Source organism: Poecilia reticulata, chromosome 9, assembly GCF_904066995.2.
Source record: "Poecilia reticulata chromosome 9, P_reticulata-male-v2, whole genome shotgun sequence".
Lineage (NCBI taxonomy): Eukaryota > Metazoa > Chordata > Actinopteri > Cyprinodontiformes > Poeciliidae > Poecilia > Poecilia reticulata.
This window is the reverse complement of record NC_088838.1, coordinates 32,601,005-32,623,890: the sequence shown is the minus strand read 5'-3', so window position 1 is coordinate 32,623,890 and position 22,886 is coordinate 32,601,005. Positions and strand designations below refer to the sequence as shown.

Genomic DNA, 22,886 nt, shown 5'->3' with positions numbered 1-22,886 from the left:
AAAAACAGAAAATCTTCTATTAACTGCTTCCCCTGTTGAATTATTAATCAGTTATTCCACAAATGATCCTGCATGTATTGATATTAAGTCTAGCAGCTTTTCACATGTTGATGTTAGAAGTTTTACTCGCTCAGCTTCACGCTTTGTTTTTCGTTTTTGTCTTGAATTTTCCTCGTTCCCTTTTCAGGGATTCATCAAACGACAGCTGGTGTCCAAATCAGATCGTGCTTCCTCGCAAAAGCAGCACCAAATTCATCTCAAGACATTTTAAAGAAACTACTTTCGTCTGCAATTTTAGACGGGGCTTCAGCCACTGTTATTTAGATGATTACAGTTTATTTTGCTCCTCAGCAGCCTGAGCAGAACCCTGACAGTAGACACAATGAAGGGCTGCGTTTATTGCTGGTCTGTGATTACAGTGCTGCCCACAGGCTTGACTGGACGGGCGATGAAACGTGACGCAGGTGCCGTTTGCGTAAATAGCTGAAATGTTTTCTAACTCCCCGCCTGCCGCTGCGTTTCCAGGTGAACGAGATTTACCACGACGAGTCGCTGGGCGTTCACATCAACGTGGTTCTGGTCAGGATGATCATGCTGGGCTACGCCAAGGTGAGTTTCCCGCTGTGGAAACCGTTAATTTGTTCCGATGTCACATTCTCATCTACTAAGTTACATTTACTTGAGTCACTTTTTTGGAAAAATGTACTTTTAGGAGTATTTTTTACTGCACTTTACTTTTTACTTTTATTTGAGTAAATTTCTGGATTTTCTTCCCACTGAATGAAAAACAAACATGTTTTAACCAAACAGTCACCAGAAACACCTGCAGATTTTGGAAAAATCTTCTTTTGCCTGGTCTTATTTCATAATTATGTTATTTATATGAATTATTTTCATTTTGGTTCATAAAACACCCAAAATGTCCACATAACTGTACATCCGTCTGTCTGATAATGCAACTTTTAATTACTAAATTATTGATCAGTTACTCAGTGCTTGAGTAAACGTTTTGCCAAATACTTCTTTACTTTTACTTGAGTACATTTTTTTACTCCTCTGTCTTCTTTTTCACTAAAATCCTGTAATTAGCCTGAGAAATGGCAGCTTTGTTCTTATTTGCTGATTTTTATTCTAAAACATGACGGTGATGATAATTATCCATTTTAAATCTCCCTGTGTTTCATATATAAATAATAATCCAATCAGTGACATTCTCAATATAAATCATCATTATAATCAGATTTTGGTCCACTGAATGATAAAAGATACGTTTTCTTTGGGTATAATAACATTTAATATTTATTGTAATATTCAAAACCTACTGATGAAAAACATTCAACATGAAGTCCTGATAGTCGGGAGCTTTGATATCAAATTAATCCCACAGGGAGATTTAATTGTCTTTGTCTAGGATGATTTAGTGCAGATTATGTTGAACTTGTAGAAAAACAAGTAGGGATGACAGGATTAAACCCAAATCAGTAAAAAGTCAAATATTAAGGCTTAAAGTGAGTTCAACTGACTTGGTTTTTATTTAATACTCAGCCATTTCCAAGGTAAATATACAGATAATTAAAACTAATAAACACAAACAGCCGGTCTGAGATTTTCCAGTAAAAACTCCCAGAGACAAACGAGACGACAGGATGAGTTCTGCTGCAGATTTGAAATCAGAACATGGATCCGGGAAAAACCTCAAGTCCGACTTAACGAGTTTCTTCTCCCAGAAAAACCTAAATGATCATGTGAACTAACGGAGGTCATACAGTTCAACGCCTGAGGAACGTTTAACATCCAAATAAATAGTTTATTTTTCTGTTTTTTTTGTGAAGCATTGACCTCCATGTTTTTATATGCAACTGTTTCATGCGTGAATATTCATTAATTCTTCATATTAAGAGCAAAGGTTGTGTTGCGCTGTGTGTGGGAGACCATTTCCTAATGAACTTTACCGCCTTACATCAGTAATTAGCGTTATTGTGCTAAAGCTGTGGTTGTTCAGAGGAAACCTGAATTTTACACACACTGTAAAAACATGAATGACCTTTTTTATTTTTCTGTTTGAGGTCAAACCAAAGCGAACTTCTGCTGTTTTAGGTCAGGTGGGATTACTGCAACTATTTATTTTTGCTAAATGTCAAAAATAATTAGGAAGAGGAGCTGTTGGTGCATTTTTAATACTTTCTTTAAATCCAGATGTGAAACTGGATAGGTTGGTTTCCGTCGTTACTTTGTGTCCTCGCTGAAAATGAGCCTGTCATGTTGTGCTGCTGCCTGAGAGGAAATGATCTGAGCACTTTTCCCTTTTCCTCGTCTGTCAGTCCATCAGCCTGATTGAGAGAGGAAACCCATCACGGAGTCTGGAGAACGTTTGCCGCTGGGCGTTTGTGCAGCAGAAAGGCGACCTTGATCACGCCGAACATCACGACCACGCCATCTTCCTCACGCGCCAAGGCTTCGGCCCCACCGGCATGCAGGGTAAGGCCGGCCCCCAGGGGCCGCTTCGGGTCAGGCCGGCCCCCGGGGGCCGCTTCGGGTCAGGCCGGCCCCCTGGGGCCGCTTGGGGTCAGGCCGGCCCCCGCGGGGTCGCTCCGGGTCTGGCTGGCCCCCAGGGGCCGCTTCGGGTCAGGCCGGCCCCCTGGGGCCGCGTCGGGTGCGGCGGGCCCCCAAGGGGCCGCTTCGGGTCAGGCCGTCCCGCAGGGGCCGCTTTGGGTCAGGCCGGCCCCCAAGGGCCGCTTCGGGTCAGGCCGGCCCGCAGGGGCCTCTTCGGGTCAGGTGGGCCCCCAGGGGCCGCTTCGGGTCAGGCCGGCCCCCAGGGGCCGCTTCGGGTCAGGCCGGCCCCCAGGGGCCGCTTCGGGTCCGGCCCTCCGTTAGCTGCAGCACTCTGAGCTGCTTTCCTCAACACAGACTAGAAACAGCTGGAATAATTCTAGAAAATGTTGTGTAAATTAGCAATAAATCAACTAAAATTTATTTGATTTGTACATCATTTAAATAAATTAAATAATTTAAATACATTTATTAATTAAAATGAATTAATTTAGTTGATTAAATTAATTAAAAATAAAATAATTGACAAATAATCATCCAAATAATTTCCTAATTTCCATTTGGATAACAGTTGCTATAGAGATGCTTCCGTCTAATACTGTTGAAGTTTTATTTTGAAAAATAAAACTTAAGCTTCATTCTTAAAGCTTTAAATGTTTACATTTCATATTTTTATAAGGAGCATATTTTGAAAATACTACATAAACCTCAAAACAACCGAAAACGGAGGCAGTTTTAACCCAAAGGGGAATAGTAGTTGGCTAGGTTGACGGTTCCCCAACCTCCTCACACACACACACACACACACACACACACACACACACACACACACACACACACACACACACACACACACACTAAGTTTGTATTATGTGCATTAGTGTGTACAGGTAGGAAAGTGTAATTGCTCTATGAGCTCTGAGTGCGCGCCACGTTGCATATAAAGCTACTATTTTCCTCAGTTACCATGGTAACCACACCTTGGGTCTAATTGAAGGATGCTCCTGGAAGCACCAGAGTACAACTTCTAGTGTTTGGATCTACCGGATGAGCAGCAGACCTTAGTGCAGACGGACTTTACCTGGAGATAAATCAAATTAAATCTGATCTTGGAGCATAACACTGAGAAACTTCGTTTATTCATAAATTATGTGAAAACAACTGGAGTTTCATAAAGAGCCGAAACCGCAGGAAGAACAAAGCCACATTAAAATGCAGCTTGATTGGGGTTTGTGGCACATTTCACTGTTTTCTCACATTTCACTGTTTTCTCTCCTTTCCAGGCGGGAATTTTCTAATCGTTTTGATTTAGTTTTTAATTAATTGAGAGTCTTATTTGTTTTCACTATGAATTTATACTGAAATGAATCAAACACAACACAAGATCCCGCTGGGAAAATATAAGAAGCAGAGATTATTTTAAAACGGTGAGAAAATTATGCTGAAAATTACACCCACTTTGTTAGGTATACCCAACCAGCTGATTAATACAAATAATTGATCCATCACATAGCAACAGTTCAATGTGGCAGTGTCGTTAGCACCAACTGCATTGAAATACATGTACATATTTTGCAGAAATATTTTTGTTTAATATATGAATTGATCTCATGTAATCAAATTGAGACACTAAATTCTTTCTAATCCTCAGAATTATAAGTAATAAACTGTTGAATTATTTCGTTCCAGGAGTCGTGAATCTAAAATGGTTTTACTCTAAGTGAGAAAAATGTTAAAAAACTTTATAAAATTATTGTGTTAGTTGCCGGACTTGTTTTTTACTTTGAAAAACAGAATAATTTCCTCTTTTCTTCCATTGCTGTCAGAAACAGACGCACACTGAAAATGACAACATCTGAAAATCAAACCTTCAGAGCGAAGCGAGTGCTGATATAAACCGATTTATCAGGGTAATGAATCTGATGCTGCTGGATGTGAGCAACTATTTCATCCTTTCTGTTAAAATAATAAAAAAAAGCTGTTTAAAAGAAGACGTGTCACAAACTGAGACACTTTGGGTGTCACTGTGAGGATTTGTTGCTGCGGGGGAATCGTGCAGCAGTAGAATATTTAAATGATTGGAAGACAAGTCAGAGTTTCTCCATAATACCTGAGCAGTCGTCAGTCACCTGAAGGCAACACAAAACGTATTCTTTACTGCTTTATGGCTATCAACGTGATTCGTATGCGCCACCTTGTGGTGAGTGTTGTTCAGAGACAATAAACTCTTTCTTTAAAGAACAGTTTTCTAGATTCAAACAAGTTTATTTACAGGAATATTTATAATGAAGTGGCTGAACTCTAATCTTCCACGTAGCTTTAAGGCCGGGTGTCAAACTCCAGTCCTCCGCTGTCCTGCAGTGTTTAGATGTGCCACAGCTACAAAACACTGGCATGAAATGACTTAATTACGTCCTCTTTGTGTAGATACGTTCTCCAGAGTTTTGCTAATGACCTAATTATTCTATTCAGGTGTGGTGCAGCAGAGGCACAGCTAAAAGTTGCAGGACACCGGCCCTCGAGGACTGGAGTTTGACACCCCTGCTTTAAGGACGGAGCAGATGCTGCTGTGCTCCATTTGTCTGAGTGGTCTGGTGAGACAGTGTGAGAAGTTATTGCTTTAACAGCTGCACTCCTGCAGAAACACCCTGCTAATAAAACACGGACTGGTTATGTGGAAAAACATGAGGCACGCACCACCTCTCCATGGCTCACTAATATGGAGACTCCTGTTATGAGGGTTGTCAGGATAATAATGCTGGTCAGAACCTGAGCAGAACATCTTTCTAAATGACAGATTATTGTCCAGCAACATGTTTCATGACAGGCCTTTTCAAGTGTGTCGTCTTTTTACATATTCTTTGACTATTTCCAGTGTATATAACAAACCAAAAATGATCATGTGTTCTGTTTAGTTGCCTTCTTTTTGTATGCATTTGTTGGAACGTGTCATGAAGAGTCTCACTTTGTTTCACTTGCTGCAGCTCTTGATGTTTTTCATCCGCTCTGCATAAGGAAGAACAAATTCTTCTTCTTGAACTTCTTCTTGGACTTCTTCTTTTTCTTTTTCTTTTTCTTCTTCTTCTTCTCCTCCTCCTCTTACTCCTCCTCACTTTGTTTACTTCCACAACCTTCTTATCTAAGCCAGATGCTCTTAAAAGCAAGACATTAGTAAAACAAATTGTTTTATTTGGATTCTTAAATACTTGAAGGTCTATTTAAAACAAAAAAAAAAAAGTTTTGTTCAAACTTGATTTCTAACCCAAAATGTCCAAACGGTGGAAACAGTTTTTTTCAGAGAGAAAGTAAAGTTATAAGATGATAAAATGCAGTTTCGTTTCGTTTCATCATGTTTTCACTTTATTTTCAAATTTATTGATTGCAACAAACAAAACTTGATGCAATTATTCTGACAATTCAAAGCATGTTTTAGTCATCAGAAGCTCATCTTCCAATCATCCTAATAATAATAATGATGTCTGTTCCTCAGCGTCGCTTCTGCAAAGAAACAGAACAAACACACAGACATTACTTTACAACAAATCCATATCTAATTTTCACCGCAAAGCAGGTAAACACTGCAGTCTAACCAATCAATGCAGATGAAGACGACGTCGGGATGAAATTACGTTCAAATGAACTCGGTTCTGACTTTGGAAGCTAAGACAACGTATTCAGACGGAGGTTGGAATCAAATCCACTGTTTCATGTGAGCTGGAGGAATGTTTGCTACAAAGCCCTCAATTTTTAAAGTTTGTTTTCAGCCTAAGCTTTTGAGATGCATGTACAGAGTAAAAATAATTTCACATTTTCCACACCATCCATCCATCCATCCATCCATCCATCCACCCATCAAACCATCCATCCATCCATCCATCCATTCATCAAACCATCCATCCATCCATCCATCCATCCATCCATCCATCCATCCATCCATCCATCCACCCATCAAACCATCCATCCATCCATCCATCCATCCATCCATCCCATCCATCCATCCATCCATCCATCCATCCATCCATCCATCCATCCATCCATCCATCCATCCATTCATCAAACCATCTGTCCATCATCCATCAAACCATCCATCCATCCATCCATCCATCCATCCATCCATCCATCCATCCATCCATCCATCCATCCATCCATCCATCCATCCATCCATCCATCCATCAAACCATCTGTCCATCCATCCATCCATCCATCCATCCATCTGTCCATCATCCATCAAACCATCCATCCATCAAACCATCCATCCATCCATTCATCAAACCATCTGTCCATCCATCCATCCATCCATCCATCCATCCATCCATCCATCCATCCATCCATCCATCCATCCATCCATCCATCCATTTTCTTCCGCTTATCCGGGGTCGGGTCGTGGGGGCAGCAGCTTCAGAATGGAGGCCCAGACTTCCCTCCCCAGCCACTTCTTCCAGCTCCTCCAGGAACCCCAAGGCGTTCCCAGGCCAGCCGAGAGACATAGTCCCTCCAGCATGTCCTGGGTCTCCCCTCCTCCTGGTGGGACATGAACTCCTCACCAGGGAGGCGTCCATCCTGACCAGATGCCCAAGCCTCAACTGGCTCCTCTCGACGTGGAGGAGCAGCGGCTCTACTCTGAGTCCCTCCCGGATGACCGAGTTTCTCTCTCTAAGGGAGAGCCCAGCCACCCTGCGGAGGAAACCCATTTTGGCCGCTTGTATCCGTGATCTCGTTCTTTCGGTCATGACCCAAAGCTCATGACCATAGATGAGGGTGGGAACGTAGATCGACTGGTAAATCGAGAGCTTCGCTTTTTTGGCTCAGCTCTCTCTTCACCACGACGGACCGGTACAGCGCCCGCTTCACGGCAGACGCTGCCCCAATCCGCCTGTCGATCTCCTGCTCCCTTCTTCCCTCATTCGTGAACCATTTTTCCACACCTACATGTAAAACGTCTGGCTTCACAGTGAATCGGTCAGAAGTGACTCGGCCCTCTGTGGCATTTCAAGACAAAAGTTTTAGATTTAATTGGTTTGTAAAATTCAGATTTGTGAAAACACACAAGTTGCACAATGTTTTACAGCAGATTGCTTTTTTCATCGACCTTTGTGTTTCCTGCACTGCAGAAATAATGGGGTCAAATATAAATTTCATGCTAAATCAGTTTGACATAATGCTGTTGTCTTCAGAAATGGACACCTGTTTAATCATTTGTGCAGTAACAAAAAATATATCAGCTAGGAAATCATTTCCAGAAAACAGGACGAACAAAAACATGTTTACATTGAAGTACAGTGGAGATTTAAAGAAAGTTTTGTTCGGAGAAGAGAAGAGTGACAGCAGCTTGAGGTCATTCAAGCAAATAATTGTACAATCACAAAGAGACACTGAGCAAAAGGCCTCAGCACTGAGCGCCAGCATCCAATATGGACACAGGAAGGTTTTTTTCTGTAGACAGTCTGTTATATACAGTCAGCATCCTGACAAATTTAGCTTTTTGTGACAGAAACACAGAAAACAGAAGCATCCATGCTGTCATAACGCTGGATTAGCCAGGAGTTACGCAGCTATGACTGAAAACTGACAGATTATCACATCTCCTCAGTTATTTTTAAACTGCAGGTTAACTTGTGCATTGGAAAAAAGCAAAGGGAAAAAAATCTGAATTTCTGCAAACTCTGCAAAGTCTGAGCCAGATCCAAATACAGAGGAATTCATCTGGGGAACAATGGCTTATTCTTACATTTGATTTAATGTTTATATAACCTTTCAAATAAAATAACCCTGTTCATTAATACAAAGTGAAAAATAATGATGTGACACATGTAATTGAGTAATTTTGCTCAGATTATCATAAATTATCTCATATGTTGCAGAAATCTAAGAATGAGGCTTCAGCCCATGCTTTCTGAAGTTCATGTTTTATTATTGTTATTTTGGACGTGTTCTGGTTTCCAGTGGAGTTTGAGCTTGTGCCTCATGGTGGCGTGATGAATTTCCATGTTTAAATCTGAGATATGTTGGCAAGCAGAAAAAACCAGATGAAGACAGACCTGCAGGGTGAAGAGAGACGGCTACAAATCCACGGCTGAAGAGAAAAACTTTCTGTCCTCCCAGCTCAACGTCCGGTTGCCATTTTGACTGTTGGACTCCAGATCAACTCCGTTCCACCATCTTTGTTTGGGCACACAGCATGATTAGTCCGATGGTTCTTCGTCCAGGCTTCTCTAGTTCATCCAGAGATGCTGGTCTCCTGGTCCTCTAGCTGCTCGTCGGCTTTATATTCTCGTATCGGCGCCTCTGGGGGTCCACTTTGCTGAAGTGCTGCCTGATCTCTGCTGTTTGGTTCTGGGTAGTCTAAGCTCTTTGAGATCTGTCGATCCTTTCTTCTTCACACTTTGCAGGATTTTAGAGAAATGTTGAAAGCTCAGTGTGAGACGCCTTCGTGCTGAGAGGTGAGAGTTTTAGCTTGATCCACTTACAAAAAACACTTTGAACTACTTCACTGACTCTTCACTTTTTTTTATCTTTCATGTCTAAAATCAGGACATGCAGGCGTTACTGTACGAATAATACGCCTTTCATAACAGCACAAGCTTTTATCCCTCTCTTTCATCTCTGTAAATGACAGCATCCTGTTTGAATGAGGATTTATTAGGCCCTCTGCCTTCACTGCTCCCGCCACAGATTCAGAAGAACCGTGTCTTTTGTTTTGCAGCGAGTGATGGATCTGCTCCCCACTAAGCAGAAGAGAAATGAGACATGAGTGACTTCTGCAGCCTCATATCCAGGCTTCAGCTGTTTTTCCTTTTTGTTTCTTTCTGACGATTTTCTGTAAGCCAAACATTTCAGGTTTTCGGCAGAGTCTGTTCTTCTGCCTCCGTTAACCCTTTACTGTTCTTACCAGAGTTTCACTGAGCAGCAGCTCCTACAAGGAGCTCAGAGGTGTTTGCTAATTGTTGCTGGCTAGTCTGAAGGAGCTGAGTGGGGGAGGAGCTGCATATCAGCGTCGGGCCGGGGGGCGGGGCCAATGACCGGGCCCCTCACGTGCATCATGTGCGCTGCTGGAAACTGTTGAGCGGGGGAGGCGGGCCGCGGTTTGGGCCTCGTTTCTCGTTTTATTTTTACCCAGGGTGCAACATTGGCTAAACCGTGAGTGAAAGAGTCACTGGGACTGACTGCTATATATTCCATTGAGGAACAGTAACTTTAACATTACATACACGTTTCTGAACAGGTGAGGGCGCTCTTTCTCCGTCTATAATCAGACATTAAAGTGAGTTGAAACGATTCCCCCCTCCCTGGCACCTCCAGACCCGGGCCCGGATGGGGGCCCGGGGGCAGCAGCCCCCCCCAGCTCCCCCATAGCTCCGCGCCTAATCCAGGTGCTTTTTGCACAGCTGAATGGTTGCCATGGAGATTACAGGATTTCTCAAACATCCATGAAAGAGTTAAGGAAACACTCCTGGTTTGTTTTCGGTGAGCGAAGAGCCTAAAAACATGACTGAAACGTTTTTAAGGAATTAAAAAAATTTTTTTAGTAAAATCAAGGTTAAATTACTTTTTTATAATTTAGTGAATGAAAAGACAGATTTTAAGGGTTGTGAGTCGGTCGCAGTGCGTCGTATCTGAGCCACCCAGACTTTATCTCTCTCTAACTGCCAGGCTGCTTACTTTCATTTTCCGCCTCTTCAGAACAATGTAAGATTTGTTCTGCAGGCTGGAACAGATTTTTATTTTTTATTTTTTTTAGCCTACATTCTCTCCACCTTCTGTACTACATCAATTAAAGCTAAAATCAATTGGGAGAAACAGACCAGCAGCTCCTTCCTCGTGGCTGATATCAATCAAATCACAATCCTCACATGGGGCAGCTTTAGATTCCTTCAAGGACATTAAGATGTGATTGGTTTTATGGCTTCCTGTAGACTGTAACAGAATTAGTTCAGGGCTGTCTGGACACAAAGCATCAAACTGTCAGGACTTTGTCGTCTTCCCATGAGCCGCGGTTAGACTTTGACAAGTTTAGAGCCTCGCTGGAAGCAAAATATCATTAAGCTCCTCTGTTTCTGTGTGTGACATGTTTTGAAATTGAATCATTCACACAGGCTGACATAAACAGACCAGTTTATCAAATTTACGCCCGCTGATGGTGAACAGACAACAAGAATTTAATGGGAAACATGGAAAGGAAGAACATTTTGTGCTTTTATAAAGTATCAAGTGGTTGTTTTATTATTGTTTTTTATTTTATTTTAGTTTTTCTGCTTAAAACTGTAGCAGAAAAATGAGAGCAATCAAGTGCAACCCCCCCTAGCATGATGCTGGAAGCTGAATGTTGGATAACGTGACATTTTAATTAAAATATTAAACTTTTTCACCTTGTAGATAAATTACATTTCTTTTCTTTTTCCACATATTTTCCTTTTAGTTCTGTTTGGGCTTGTAGCTTTTGATATTTATATGCAGTTGTGAATGAAGGAAGATGATTTACAATGTAGTTATGAAAGTTGCCAGAGTTATATTACACTCCTGATTATTTAACAGCCTGGTGTAGAACATCTACTGTTCATCTAAATCAGTGGTTCTTAACCTTTTTTGAGGTACCGAACCCCCCAGTTGCATATGCGCATTCACCGAACCCTTCTTATCCCCCCATTCCCTGCCGACACACAAAATAATTTGCGGTATTTTGATTTAGTAATGTAATTATATTAGCTGTGTTACCACCCCACACCACTAGTGGCAGTACCAACCCTGAAAAGATGTGACTAAGGAGCAGATTTAGATTATAGAATTTGGTAAAAACTGTGAGTTTTGCTGAAGTAAATAAAGACACAAGTTCAAATCCATGTTGAGAGTGGAGCTCCTTCAATCAGGGCTCCTCTGCAGCTCTGATTGGCTAAGCAATGTAACGTGATCCTCTGATTGGCTCAGCATAACGTAGTGATCCTCTGATTGGCTAAGCAATGTAACGTGATCCTCTGTTTTGGGCTCAGCAATGTAACGTGATCTCTGATTGGCTAAGAAGTAACGTGATCTCTGATTGGCTCAGCAATGTAAAGTGATCTGATGATTGGCTCAGCAATGTAACGCGTCCTCTGATTGGTGCATTCCTCTGAACGCGATCCTCTGATTGGCTCAGCAATGTAACGCGATCCTTGATGCTCGCATGTAAGGATCCTCGATTGGCTCAGCAATGGTAAACGCGATCCTCTGATTGGCTCAGCAATGTAACGCGATCCTCTGATTGGCTAGCAATTAACGTGATCCTCTGATTGGCTCAGCAATGTAACGTGATCCTCTGATTGGCTCAGCAATGTAACGTGATCCTCTGCAGCAAGTGATGGCAAAGCGAGGCGTCATCACGACTTTACACAAGCGTGTCTTTACCTCCGCGGCAGAGGCTCCGCCGAACCCCTGAGACCGACTCACCGAACCCCTGGGGTTCGGTCGAACCCAGGTTAAGAACTAGCTACAAGACCTATCAACCCGGCTCCATAACCAGGTTTTTAAAAGCGCTCTGTATCCGAGTCTAGCTGTAGTTCATCATGATGGTGAAATAACCACATAGGGTGAACTAAGAAACCTAAATATTTATATGCAGAATATGTATTCAGGTAGATATTTCATTTATGCCCCAATTCAGATAACTAGCTACATTGATGTACTAGTTATCTGAATTGCACATTTCCCCAAACAGCTGTGTTTCCAGTGCAGCAAATAATACATTGATTGTGTAAAAACTCAGAAAAAGTGAATGGAAGTAGTTGAAAGTCCCACTTCTGTTTTAACCAGTGAATGTTTAGTTGCATTATATTTATCACTCCAGCTCTATTAATCCATCTACAGTTATTATTTTTAAAATTTTTTTGTAAATGGTTAACCCTAAAACACATTTTAACGATAACGTTACACATGTGATGTTTGAAAGAAAAGATGTTCATTTCACATAAACACTGGAGAAAAGAGTCTTAATTTTCAAATCAACTTTGGAGAAAGTGAATTAAGTAATTTTAGCAAAGCAACATGTTGGCATCAAAAACACATTTTTTTTTAACCAATAAACTTTAAGCTCACAAATTTCACCTGCTGTCATCTTCATGGTCTGTCTGTTTCTTTCGGTTTGTCTTTTAACCGCTGGGGAGATTTTTCTTCAGATTTTGGTTGTTGCTTCCCATGAAACTAAAATTCATATTATTTCGTCAAGCTAATCTTTTATTATTATTATTATTATTATTATTATTATTGTTATTATTATTATTTACAAACACTATTCCGATGATTTGGAGGCGGCTGTTTCTGAAATGCCGCATCCCTTTGACAATGGGACACTTTAATTCCAGACAGTAAAACTTAGAAAACAGTGACTTGTTCTTTCAAAATAACGTTTTATTTTCAAGTGAGACCATTTTTCCCCCCCAGACGCCACAACCTGCAAGTCAGACGAAAGAAATTGAAACGATTCAAGCGAAACCAGAAATATTCATAGAAATGAACTAACAAATCAGTCGGGTTGTTCTGTGAAGTGGAGACAGGATTTCAAGAAAAAGAGAAAATTGATTCTCACACTGCGACTACTTATAAATGTCAGATTAAAGTGAAATTAGATCTGGCACTGAGAACAAAAGGCTGCGGATCGCAGGGACACTCAGTGACCTGAACTACCTCAAACAATGATGCAAATTGTGTTTTAAATATCTGATATTGAATAAAACATCTCACACAGTTTGTTTGTGAATGCAAATGTGTCTTTGCAAGGCTTTCTTGGCTTTTAAAGCTGTATTTTTTAAGGCTTTAGCGTTTTAGCTCTCATTGTGGTCCAGTAGTTTTGGGCTGTACACAGATTCTCTCTGTATATGTTTTGCATTTGAAAATAATCCTTCTGGGTTTGAAATGATCTTTAGCAGCACATGGCTAAAAAAAACACAATATTAATTGTCAAAGAAATTGTGCAAAGAAAAAACAGAGAACCATGCTCATGAAGTGAAACCTTCAAATAGGGATTGTTGAAACCTTAAAAAGACTAAAAGCCGGGCGCTGTCTGAAAGCATCAGAATGGGAAGATGACAGCATGAAGTTTCTCTGCAATAAAGCTGTCAAGAGTCTCGTTGAGTCTGAGAAGGAGCATAAAAGCAGAAGCGTCTGCATGTTGGGATGGAGAGTTAAAAGCAGAAAGACATTCAAAGCACTTCAGGCTGGTGTGAAGCAAGACGAAGTTGTGTTTTCTAGTCCTATCAAAGACTGAAAAGGACCATAAGGAGACAAAATACCAAAACAAAACACGACTGGAAGAGAAAAATCACTGCGCTGGAGTGAATGGAGGTTTTCTGCTGTTTGGTACGGAGGATGGACCATAAATAATTCAGTCCAATAATTAAACTAAAACTCTGTGAGGGCCTCAAAAAAATAAAATACTTTATCCAGAGTCAGAAATGTTAAAGATTCACATGAAGGTCCTCTTGACAAAAAGAACTTTAAAAGCCCTGAGAAAAAAGTAAAAGAAACAGTGAAAGTTTCTCTGTATAAAGAATCATTTACACATAAAGCATCCAATTGGAAAAACAAGGACTAAAATCGCATAAACTACCTTTTCTAATTACCTGACGACTGATTCGTCATGTAGGTTTTTGTTTTTTTAGCTCCGTTCAAGGTGAGGCAAGTTAAAAGTTATAAAAACAAAAGAAATGAAATGGAGAATGCAGCGGCAAAACAAAGCAAACTGAACAGACTGAAATGACGTTTCAGTTCATATTGTGAAAAAGTTTTGCTTCCAGTTAGACAGACAGACTTCCTGTAGACGAAGGGAGCTGATGGATGGAAACTAACTAATAGCAACAGCCTGTGGCGGAGCGCCGACTCAAACGCCAGCAGAGGAATCTGCCTGGATGTGGAGTCAGAGCCGAGTGGTGGGACGTGACGTGGTGCTGACACAGCATGAGCATTTTCATCCATACGTCCAGATTTACCATCGCTGCTTCGTGTGGAGATGAATTATGACTCATGCCTGACGTAGAAATCGGATAAATGCGACACGTTCTGACTGCAGTGGAAGTTCCTGAAGTACCCAGAATGCCTCAGTGCGTGGTGTTGATCTCTGAGCGCAGGAACGAGGCGTTACCTCAGGGAAAACGCTTCTGGGATCAGCAGGAGGGATTTGCTTTGTCATTACAACATGAACATGTCGCAGCTTTTCCTGCTGCATCTCCATCAGGCTTCATCTGGAGCCATGGGTCTGTCGCTGCTGCTGTGCATTATGGGATATGAAGTGTGACTTAGTTCAGAGGTCAGGCGTTGAGCTCGGCAGGTCTTCTCTAAATACTGTTAGCTGAAATGCTGAAAGCAAAAGGTGAACTGAATCACAATGCAGGTCCTGAAACATCTGCATTGCAGCAGTTATCTGACATTTACTGGAGTTTTGTTTAATTTTCTAATTGCTTTATTGTTTTATTTGTATCCAAATTGGTGCAAAATGTCATCACATGATTCCCAGCAGCAGTTTGGACACCACAGGCCTCTGCATCCTCTTCACAACGCTGGAGTTTTTTCACCATGGATGGATGAACTCTGCTGCCGTTTCCTAGGCACCCTGCTGTTCAGAGACTCTCTCTCTCTCTCTCTCTCTCTCTCTCTCTCTCTCTCTGTCTCTCTCTCTCTCTCTCTCTCTCTCTCTCTCTCTGTCTGTCTGTCTCTCTCTCTGTCTCTCTCTCTGTCTCTCTCTCTCTCTCTCTGTCTCTGTCTCTCTCTCTCTCTCTGTCTCTCTCTCTCTCTCTCTGTCTCTCTCTCTCTCTCTGTCTCTCTCTCTCTCTCTGTCTCTCTCTCTGTCTCTCTCTCTCTCTCTCTCTCTCTCTCTCTCTCTCTCTCTGTCTCTCTCTCTCTCTCTCTGTCTCTCTCTCTCTCTCTGTCTCTCTCTCTCTCTCTGTCTCTCTCTCTCTCTCTGTCTCTCTCTCTGTCTCTCTCTCTCTCTCTCTCTCTCTCTCTCTCTGTCTCTCTCTCTGTCTCTCTCTCTCTCTCTCTCTCTCTCTCTCTCCTTTATCTCAAACACCAGGTGTGTTTTCCTCTGAAGAAACTGAAACACGTCTGTTCAGTGCTGAGTGTTTTTAACATGAGTAAAATACACAGAAGTCAGGCTGACCGCAGAACCGCCGACGTTTAATAAAATTAGGAGTAAAACTTTTAGTTTTGTCCTTTTTTTTAAAACAGAAAAACAAACTGGAGATTGACTTTTTTTGCTCATTTATTGTGTTGAACTTTTGTCAAACATTTTCCAGGCTGCCGTTTCTCTCTCAAGCCCAGCCTGAAACGCTGCTGGCTGATTTTTCACCAAAGTCAGCCAGCAGCGATGCGATGTCTTTCAGCAGCAGCGAAAAGACGTCACACCGAGTCTGACCTCGCTCCACCGCCTTCCAGTTTAGCTGCGAATTATTTTCAGGTTCTTTTACTCAGCTCTCTGTGCTTCATTCTCTCTCTGACCTGATGCAGCAGCGACTCGCTGACCTTCTGTCAGCAGGTCAGATGGTTTTAAAAGTGTGAAGCTCCTGGGTGAGAAGTGGAGGACTCGAAACGTTTCCCAGTTGAGATCGGGCAGCGTCCATCACTGACCGTTTTAAAATCACATTTTTATCTCTTAGCCAATTTGTTTCTTCTGTCTGTTTTAAAATGACCGTAAAACTCAACTTCCTCACTGCTTTGGTAGTGATTTACAAATAAACTGATATTATAATTTTATCTGAACAGTGGAGAAATTTATCTCATTTATTTGTTAATCATTTATCGTCATTTGTGTCAAAGTTTCATCACTGAAACTTCAGTTCAGTCGTGGTTTTCTGGCCTGGATGTTTCTAACCCTGGGCCGAACGTCTGTCCAGGTTACGCTCCGGTCACAGGGATGTGCCACCCGGTCCGGAGCTGCACCCTCAACCACGAAGACGGCTTCTCGTCTGCGTTCGTCGTGGCTCATGAGACCGGACACGTGTGAGTTCACCTTGGTGTTTCTGTATTTTCAGGCTCCTGAATCAGGCTTTTTCTGATTGGCTGCCAGTTTAATTCATCGAGCTGGAAATGGAAAAGTTTCTGACCAGAAAAAGAACAAAGGAGCTGAAACAAACAAAAGAGCTGTGGGAATAAAATAAAATGTTATGTAATATATAGGAGGATCGTGATGAAAAGTTGTCATAATATCTGATAACAAAACACAGAACTCCATCTAAAATCAGACGGTATGAGGTGTCATTTATCCTAAATTAATGTAATAACTGGGCTGCACAGTGGTGCAGTTGGTAGAGCTGTTGCCTTGCAGCAAGAAGGTTCTGGGTTCGATTCCCGGCCCCGGTCTTTCTGCATGGAGTTTGCATGTTCTCCCTGTGCATGGTGGGTTTTCTCCTGGTACTCCGGTTTCCTCCCACAGTCCAAAAACATGACTGTCAGGTTAATTGGCCTCTCCAAATTGCCCCTAGGTGTGAGTGTGTGTGCATGGTTGTGTGTCTCTGTGTTGCCCTGTGACAGACTGGCGACCTGTCCAGGGTGACCCCGCCTCTCACCCGAAACGTTGGCTGGAGATGGGCACCAGCACCCCTCCCGACCCCACTGAGGGAAAAAGGGTGCAAGAAAATGGATGGATAATGTAATAACTTCTGAATATTGACAAAAAAACATTTTAAAAGTTGTTTCTTTACATATTTTGTAGCATCGTCTGTGGATTTGCAGACACGGTACGGAAACGTTTGGTCTGAATTATTGTAGATCTGAAACGCAGGAAGGGTTTTTCTCGTTAAAAGGCTGAAAATAATCGACAGTTTTCTGTCAGTTCTCCGCAGTAAAAACACAATTTTTGTTAACTTTTATTGAAAAGTAAATAACCAAGTTTGATAAATGTATTTAAAGCAGATCAAATCCTGCTGTAAGGTTTGGCCCCCAAACGGTACGTTGGAAAACAAATCTGACCCATTTGAATTGGTTTAGGACTGATGTTCCTTCTTCTATGGGTTTTCTGCCAACATCCTGTTTAGAGACATCAGCAGGCGATCAGGCAGGTGGTCATAATGTTCTGCCAGTCTGTGCTGAAGCCGAAACCACACAGTTACAAATGAAGGTTTTTCTAACAGCTGAATAATTCTCAGGAAGTGGATCAGCTTTGAAATAAAGCCTCAAATCATAAATAATTCATGTTTGGAAAACAGAGAATTTCAGTCGTTTTGTTGTGCAGAATATGAATCTGATCAGGAAATCCTGACGGGATGAAACTGTTTACCACGATAAAGTCCTGGGAGAAGTCTGAACAGCAGTTAGGAAGTTAAATTTACTCAATTACATTTACTTTAGTAACTGTTTAAAAAAAAAAAGAAACATTTACGATGCTTTACTTTTACTTGAGTAATTTTATTTTGAAGGATCTCGTCTCTTACTTCAGTACGTCTGGATTTTCTACCAGACTCAGACAAACACCTGCAGCTTCTGTCAAAGCTTCACAGGTTTTTATTGAAAGAAACTAATTTGGGGCTGCACAGTGGCGCAGTTGGTAGAGCTGTTGCCTTGCAGCAAGAAGGTTCTGGGTTCGATTCCCGGTCTTTCTGCATGGAGTTCTCCATGTTCTCCCTGTGCATGGTGGGTTTTCTCCAGGTACTCCGGTTTCATCCCACAGTCCAAAAACATGACTGTCAGGTTAACTGGTCTGTCTAAATTGCCCCTAGGTGTGAGTGTGTGTGTGCATGGTTGTGTGTCTCTGTGTGTCTCTGTGATGCCCTGCGACAGACTGGTGACCTGTCCAGGTGACCCCGCCTCTCGCCCGGTACACCAGCTGGAGAGGCAGCAGCACCTCCTGACCCCACTGAGGGACAAGGGTGTAAGAAAATGGATGGATGGATGAAACTAATTTTGAAAAAAGTTCTTGACTTTATTTTTTGCTACTTATGTGAATTATTGTCATTTTTGTCCTGGAAATGCCAAAATTTCCACTTTACATTTTGGTGCATCTGGTGATGTAATTCTTAATTATCAAATGATTTATAATTTGATCAGTTACTCAGTACTTGAGTATATTTTTTTTACCAAATACTTTTTTACTTGAGTTAAAGTAAGTTAAAGCAGAGCTGCTCCTACTTTAGAGCAGGTTTTTGGCTCTGCTGAACGGAGATGATTAGTGACGACTGGAAGCATTTGGTCCGCTCAGCCGGTCCAGCTGGACGCAGAGCTGAGCATGTGGATGTCAGGATTTAGGAGATGACAGATTGTAATCTGGATTAGAGCGTCCATGTGGGGACGGCTTCGAGGAACGTCCGTGTTCCAGTTCAGCAGATCCAAACGCTTGGTCCCACCGGCAGAAGAACCGCCGTTCAGCCGACGTTTAAAGGAGCTGAAACATCGAGGTCAGGGTGTCCAAAGTGTGGCCCGCGGGCCATTTGCGGTCCTTGGAGTAGCTTTGTGTGGCCCCTGGATACAGATTAGGAATGGTTTAAATGGAGTGGATGCAGATGGAGGCTTTTTCTGTTTTTCTTTGTATTATGAGGTTTTCAATCAATCAGCAGCAAGGCGGAACAAGGTGCTTCACATAATAAACACAATAAGTTACAAAGTTATGAAGGAAACGGCAGTTGAACAAACATTAGTGTCATCCCAATGACTTTTCAGTGACAAATTTATATCAATTGAAATGTTTAGGTCCAAAATAAGTGCTTTTCTTTTACTATCCATGTTTTTCTAGTGTTTCTTTTTTTGCTTATTTGTCTTCATTTCAATGTGATGGTTTTATCCAGAGAGTTTCACTCAAAAACAGACTCAGTCACTAATTAAAATGGTTTAAATTCAGTTAATTTCCTGAGACGGTTCTCATTTCTGTTGGTAGGTAAAACTAAGTGTCTTCGAATGATTTATTTAAAAATATTACATGTTCATTTGCTGTTTAGCAGGTCAAATGAAAAGATTTCACAATAAAATTATTTCACATTTTTACCTAAAAGAAGTAAAAATAAATTGTGGCCCCTTCGTGTTTTCAACCTGCCGGTTTTGGCCCTCAGTGAAAAACGTTTGGACTTTCAGCGGTTCCACAAAACCTTCAATCTTTCTTACTTTGCAGCTTGTAAGGCGGTGGTCCCCAAGCTACGGCCCGCGGGCCGGATCCAGCCCGCCTCCACATTTGGTCTGGCCCCCTGAACAATACCAGAGAGCATTCAGATTTTTTTGTATTTTCCGGTTTATATGTGGATTTTTCTTCAACCACCAGGGGGCTCTTTAGCAGGAAGTGTGTCCTGTAAACTGAGGGTGTTTTGTTGGACTTTTATGTTATTTAATCAGTACGGTTGTTTGCTAGCGGTAGAGCAGATGAACACGTGTTTGTTGTGAACGCCGCATTCCAGGTCGAGTTCTTCGAAGCCTGTAAGTAGCAGCTCATACTTGTGACTTTCCCTCAATGAAATATATACTAGTCAGTCCCAGTGACCGTTTCACTAACGGTTTTTGCCCATGTGCTTTCTGGGTAAAAATCAATCGAGAAACGCCTCTCCCCCTCCCCCGTCAACAATTTCCGGCAGCGCAGGTGATAAACGTGTAACACTTGTTCTGTCACAAACTGACTCCGGCTCCCACCAGAGGAGGGAAAAGTTATGTGACCCTCACAGGAAAAAGTTTGGGGGCCCCTGTTGTAAAACATTGATTTTATCCTCTGGTCAGTTATAAAACAAGTCAGACTTTTATTAGATGTCACCAGAAAAATTCAGTCCTATAAATTAAAAGCTAAATGAAAAGCAAAGTTTTCCTCCTGGGTGGACGAGCGAGAGACGAGCGAGAGACGAGCGAGAGACGAGCGAGAGACGATCTCGAACGATGTCAGCGCGGTGATGTCATTACAAACGAGGAGGAACGCTCCCAGCAGCTGAATCATCCTTCTGACTCTGTCGACTGACCTTCACACGTCCTTGAACCCTCTGGAAACAGAAAACAGCGAGTGGCTTGAGGAGACCTTTAACATTCCAGCAGTGATTGGATCTGGAAGCTGCAGCCTCCACATGGCTGTAAATGCCAGCTGCACTTGTTAGCATTTCCTGGCCACAGATTTTGTATTGATTACTTGTGTTGCTAGGTAACCGTCCTGTGTACAGACTCAATGTGAGCAGCCAGACTTTCTTACTATTTTTAAGTCATTTTGAGCAGAGAGTCGAAGGTTTCTGTCGGTTCTTTTGGACGTTGACACCTTACGTCTCAAGTAAAGTTTATTTGTATCACATTTCAAGGAGCTTTACATCAAAAAACACAAAGTCAACCAGCAAACATTACATTTTACCATCATTATACATCAAAATGTTGGTCCATTTATTATGGTTCCAAAGCAGGTGAACAGGTGTCCACTGTTAATGGAACTCGGTGTTTCGGCTGTTTTGCAGTTTTGTGGAAGTTTGTTCCAGATTAGTGGAGATTAAAGACTAAAAGCTGCTTCTCCAAGAAGCAAAGTGCAGAACAAATAAAGAAAAAGAACAAAATTAATTGTCTCAGTTCTATTTAATTTATGCAGATGAAAAATATCTGAAAGTTTTCAACTAGTAGATTTTAGGGAATCGAGTTATTTGTGCTATTCTGTTATATTCATTTACTTTTCACAGATTTGATTAACTGGGATTCTATGCAATATTTACAAGTACAAAATTAATAAAGAAAAACTGAGGATACAATTAATCTGAAGTTGTTTTGATGCTTTTAGGAGGATCTAGCATCAGTTTTACTGATTTTTCTTTTCCGTCGTATTTGTTTGAGCTCCTGATGGTTATATTGTTACTTATGTTAAAAAATATGTAAAACATTATTTTTAAGCAGACTGTTGCAGAAGAAGGACATGAGGGAAAACCAAACTCAACATAAATTTAATGTTAATTTTAGGAAGGTTTATCTTATGCTTAGAGACGCCACTGGTTTAGGAGCATTTTCATGTTTTAGAAACCAAACAAATTAATGATTCTTCTAGAAAATTATCAAATACTGCAAGGAAAGAGTAAAACAAAGCCCAAAGGGAAACGTTGTTAAACCCTCAGAAAGTCTGAAAAACAACGAAGCAGTTCAGTTTCAAAAGATTTCATGAAATTCTGTCTAATTTTAAACAAATTAGAAACACTTTCACACAGCAACATCTTCAGTTGTAGCACAGATTCTGTGATTTCTGATTTATTTTCTCATCCAATCAAGTCTAAGAGTGTTACTGTGTAAAGCACAAGCGAGAGACATTAGTGATGAACATGTGATGATTCGTGCAGAGGATCAGAAGAAGCGTTTTGAACTCGTCGTCTTATTTCGTCTGCTGTGTCGGTAAATAAGTCGTCCTGGTTTCAGGGTTTTCCCTCCTCAGACGATGAAACTCGGAAACTGTTTCTCTCCAGGCAATCGACAAGCTTCTGAAATGTCATCCATCTGAGGCGCAGTATTTTTATTTAGCCCCAGGTTGTTTTTATTCTGCAGATATTTAATCTAGGTAGCTATTTTTAATGGTACTTAAATCATTAAAGAAGGAAATGAAAAGATGAAATAATTATTCATTTGAGCCAAAAAGCTGCACCGTGTCTTCGTGTGAAGACATTAAAGCATCAGTAGTTAAAGCTCATGTATGATTATGTGAAATTCTCCCAAGGTGTTGTTTCTAATTGTCCCTGCAGGTCATTTATTCAAATTCACTTAATAAAATGTTGTCGTGTGAAAAGGCCCCGCGGTGAACTGGGTGTAAACTCTTCCAGTCGCTTTTGATCAGTTTCCCAATAATCCCTCAAGATTACAGAGAATTTATTTTACTTTTGAGGTGGGAGAGAACCGGTACGGAAGCTGAGAGCGGACATTTGTACTTTTACTGATGGCTTTCTTGAGATAACGAGTTAAATTTAGACATTTTGAGAAAGCTGGATATTTGTCATTATGTGAAGAAAACCATCAGAAAAATAATAAGACCAGTTCACTGTCTCCATGCTCAAACCAGGCTGGGTCGCACCAAATTCAGGGAAACCATCTTAGTGTCGGTGCATCTCAACGCTTTTTATTTTTTTATTGCTGCTTCTCTTTCCGTCCAGGATTTTCTCTCTTCACTGGGATCATTTTGCATCTCGACCTTAAATAACTTGCTGTGGGAGGATTTTATTTTATCTGCTGTTGTTCAGAAGATGACCTGGAGTCAGGACTCCAAAGCTAACAGCTAACATTAACGGCGTTTCAGTTCATCACCGTTTCCTTTGCAGTAAAAAGGTTCTGGGTTCAAACCTGGGCCAGCGCCGCTCTGAATGGACCCGTCTTATTCTTCCTCTTTCCAAACATTTAGCTGCCGGAAGCACAACCTCCTCTAACAGGAATGACCCACATTTCTGTCTCTATTTCTAGTGGAGGAAAAT

At 41.4% G+C, this 22,886-nt stretch overlaps 1 protein-coding gene across 6 annotated transcripts in view; it reads left to right on the top strand.

The window, feature by feature from the left end:
- adamts3 (ADAM metallopeptidase with thrombospondin type 1 motif, 3) overlaps positions 1-22,886 on the top strand; it is a 200,617-nt gene that overhangs the window by 93,583 nt on the left and 84,148 nt on the right. For all 6 annotated transcript variants that reach the window (XM_081610942.1, XM_081610940.1, XM_081610943.1 and 3 more), the window contains 3 exons: positions 526-609; positions 2,322-2,478; positions 16,404-16,509. In XM_081610942.1, coding sequence (XP_081467068.1) covers positions 526-609; positions 2,322-2,478; positions 16,404-16,509 — 347 coding nt within the window. The remainder of the gene's footprint in view (positions 1-525; positions 610-2,321; positions 2,479-16,403; positions 16,510-22,886) is intronic.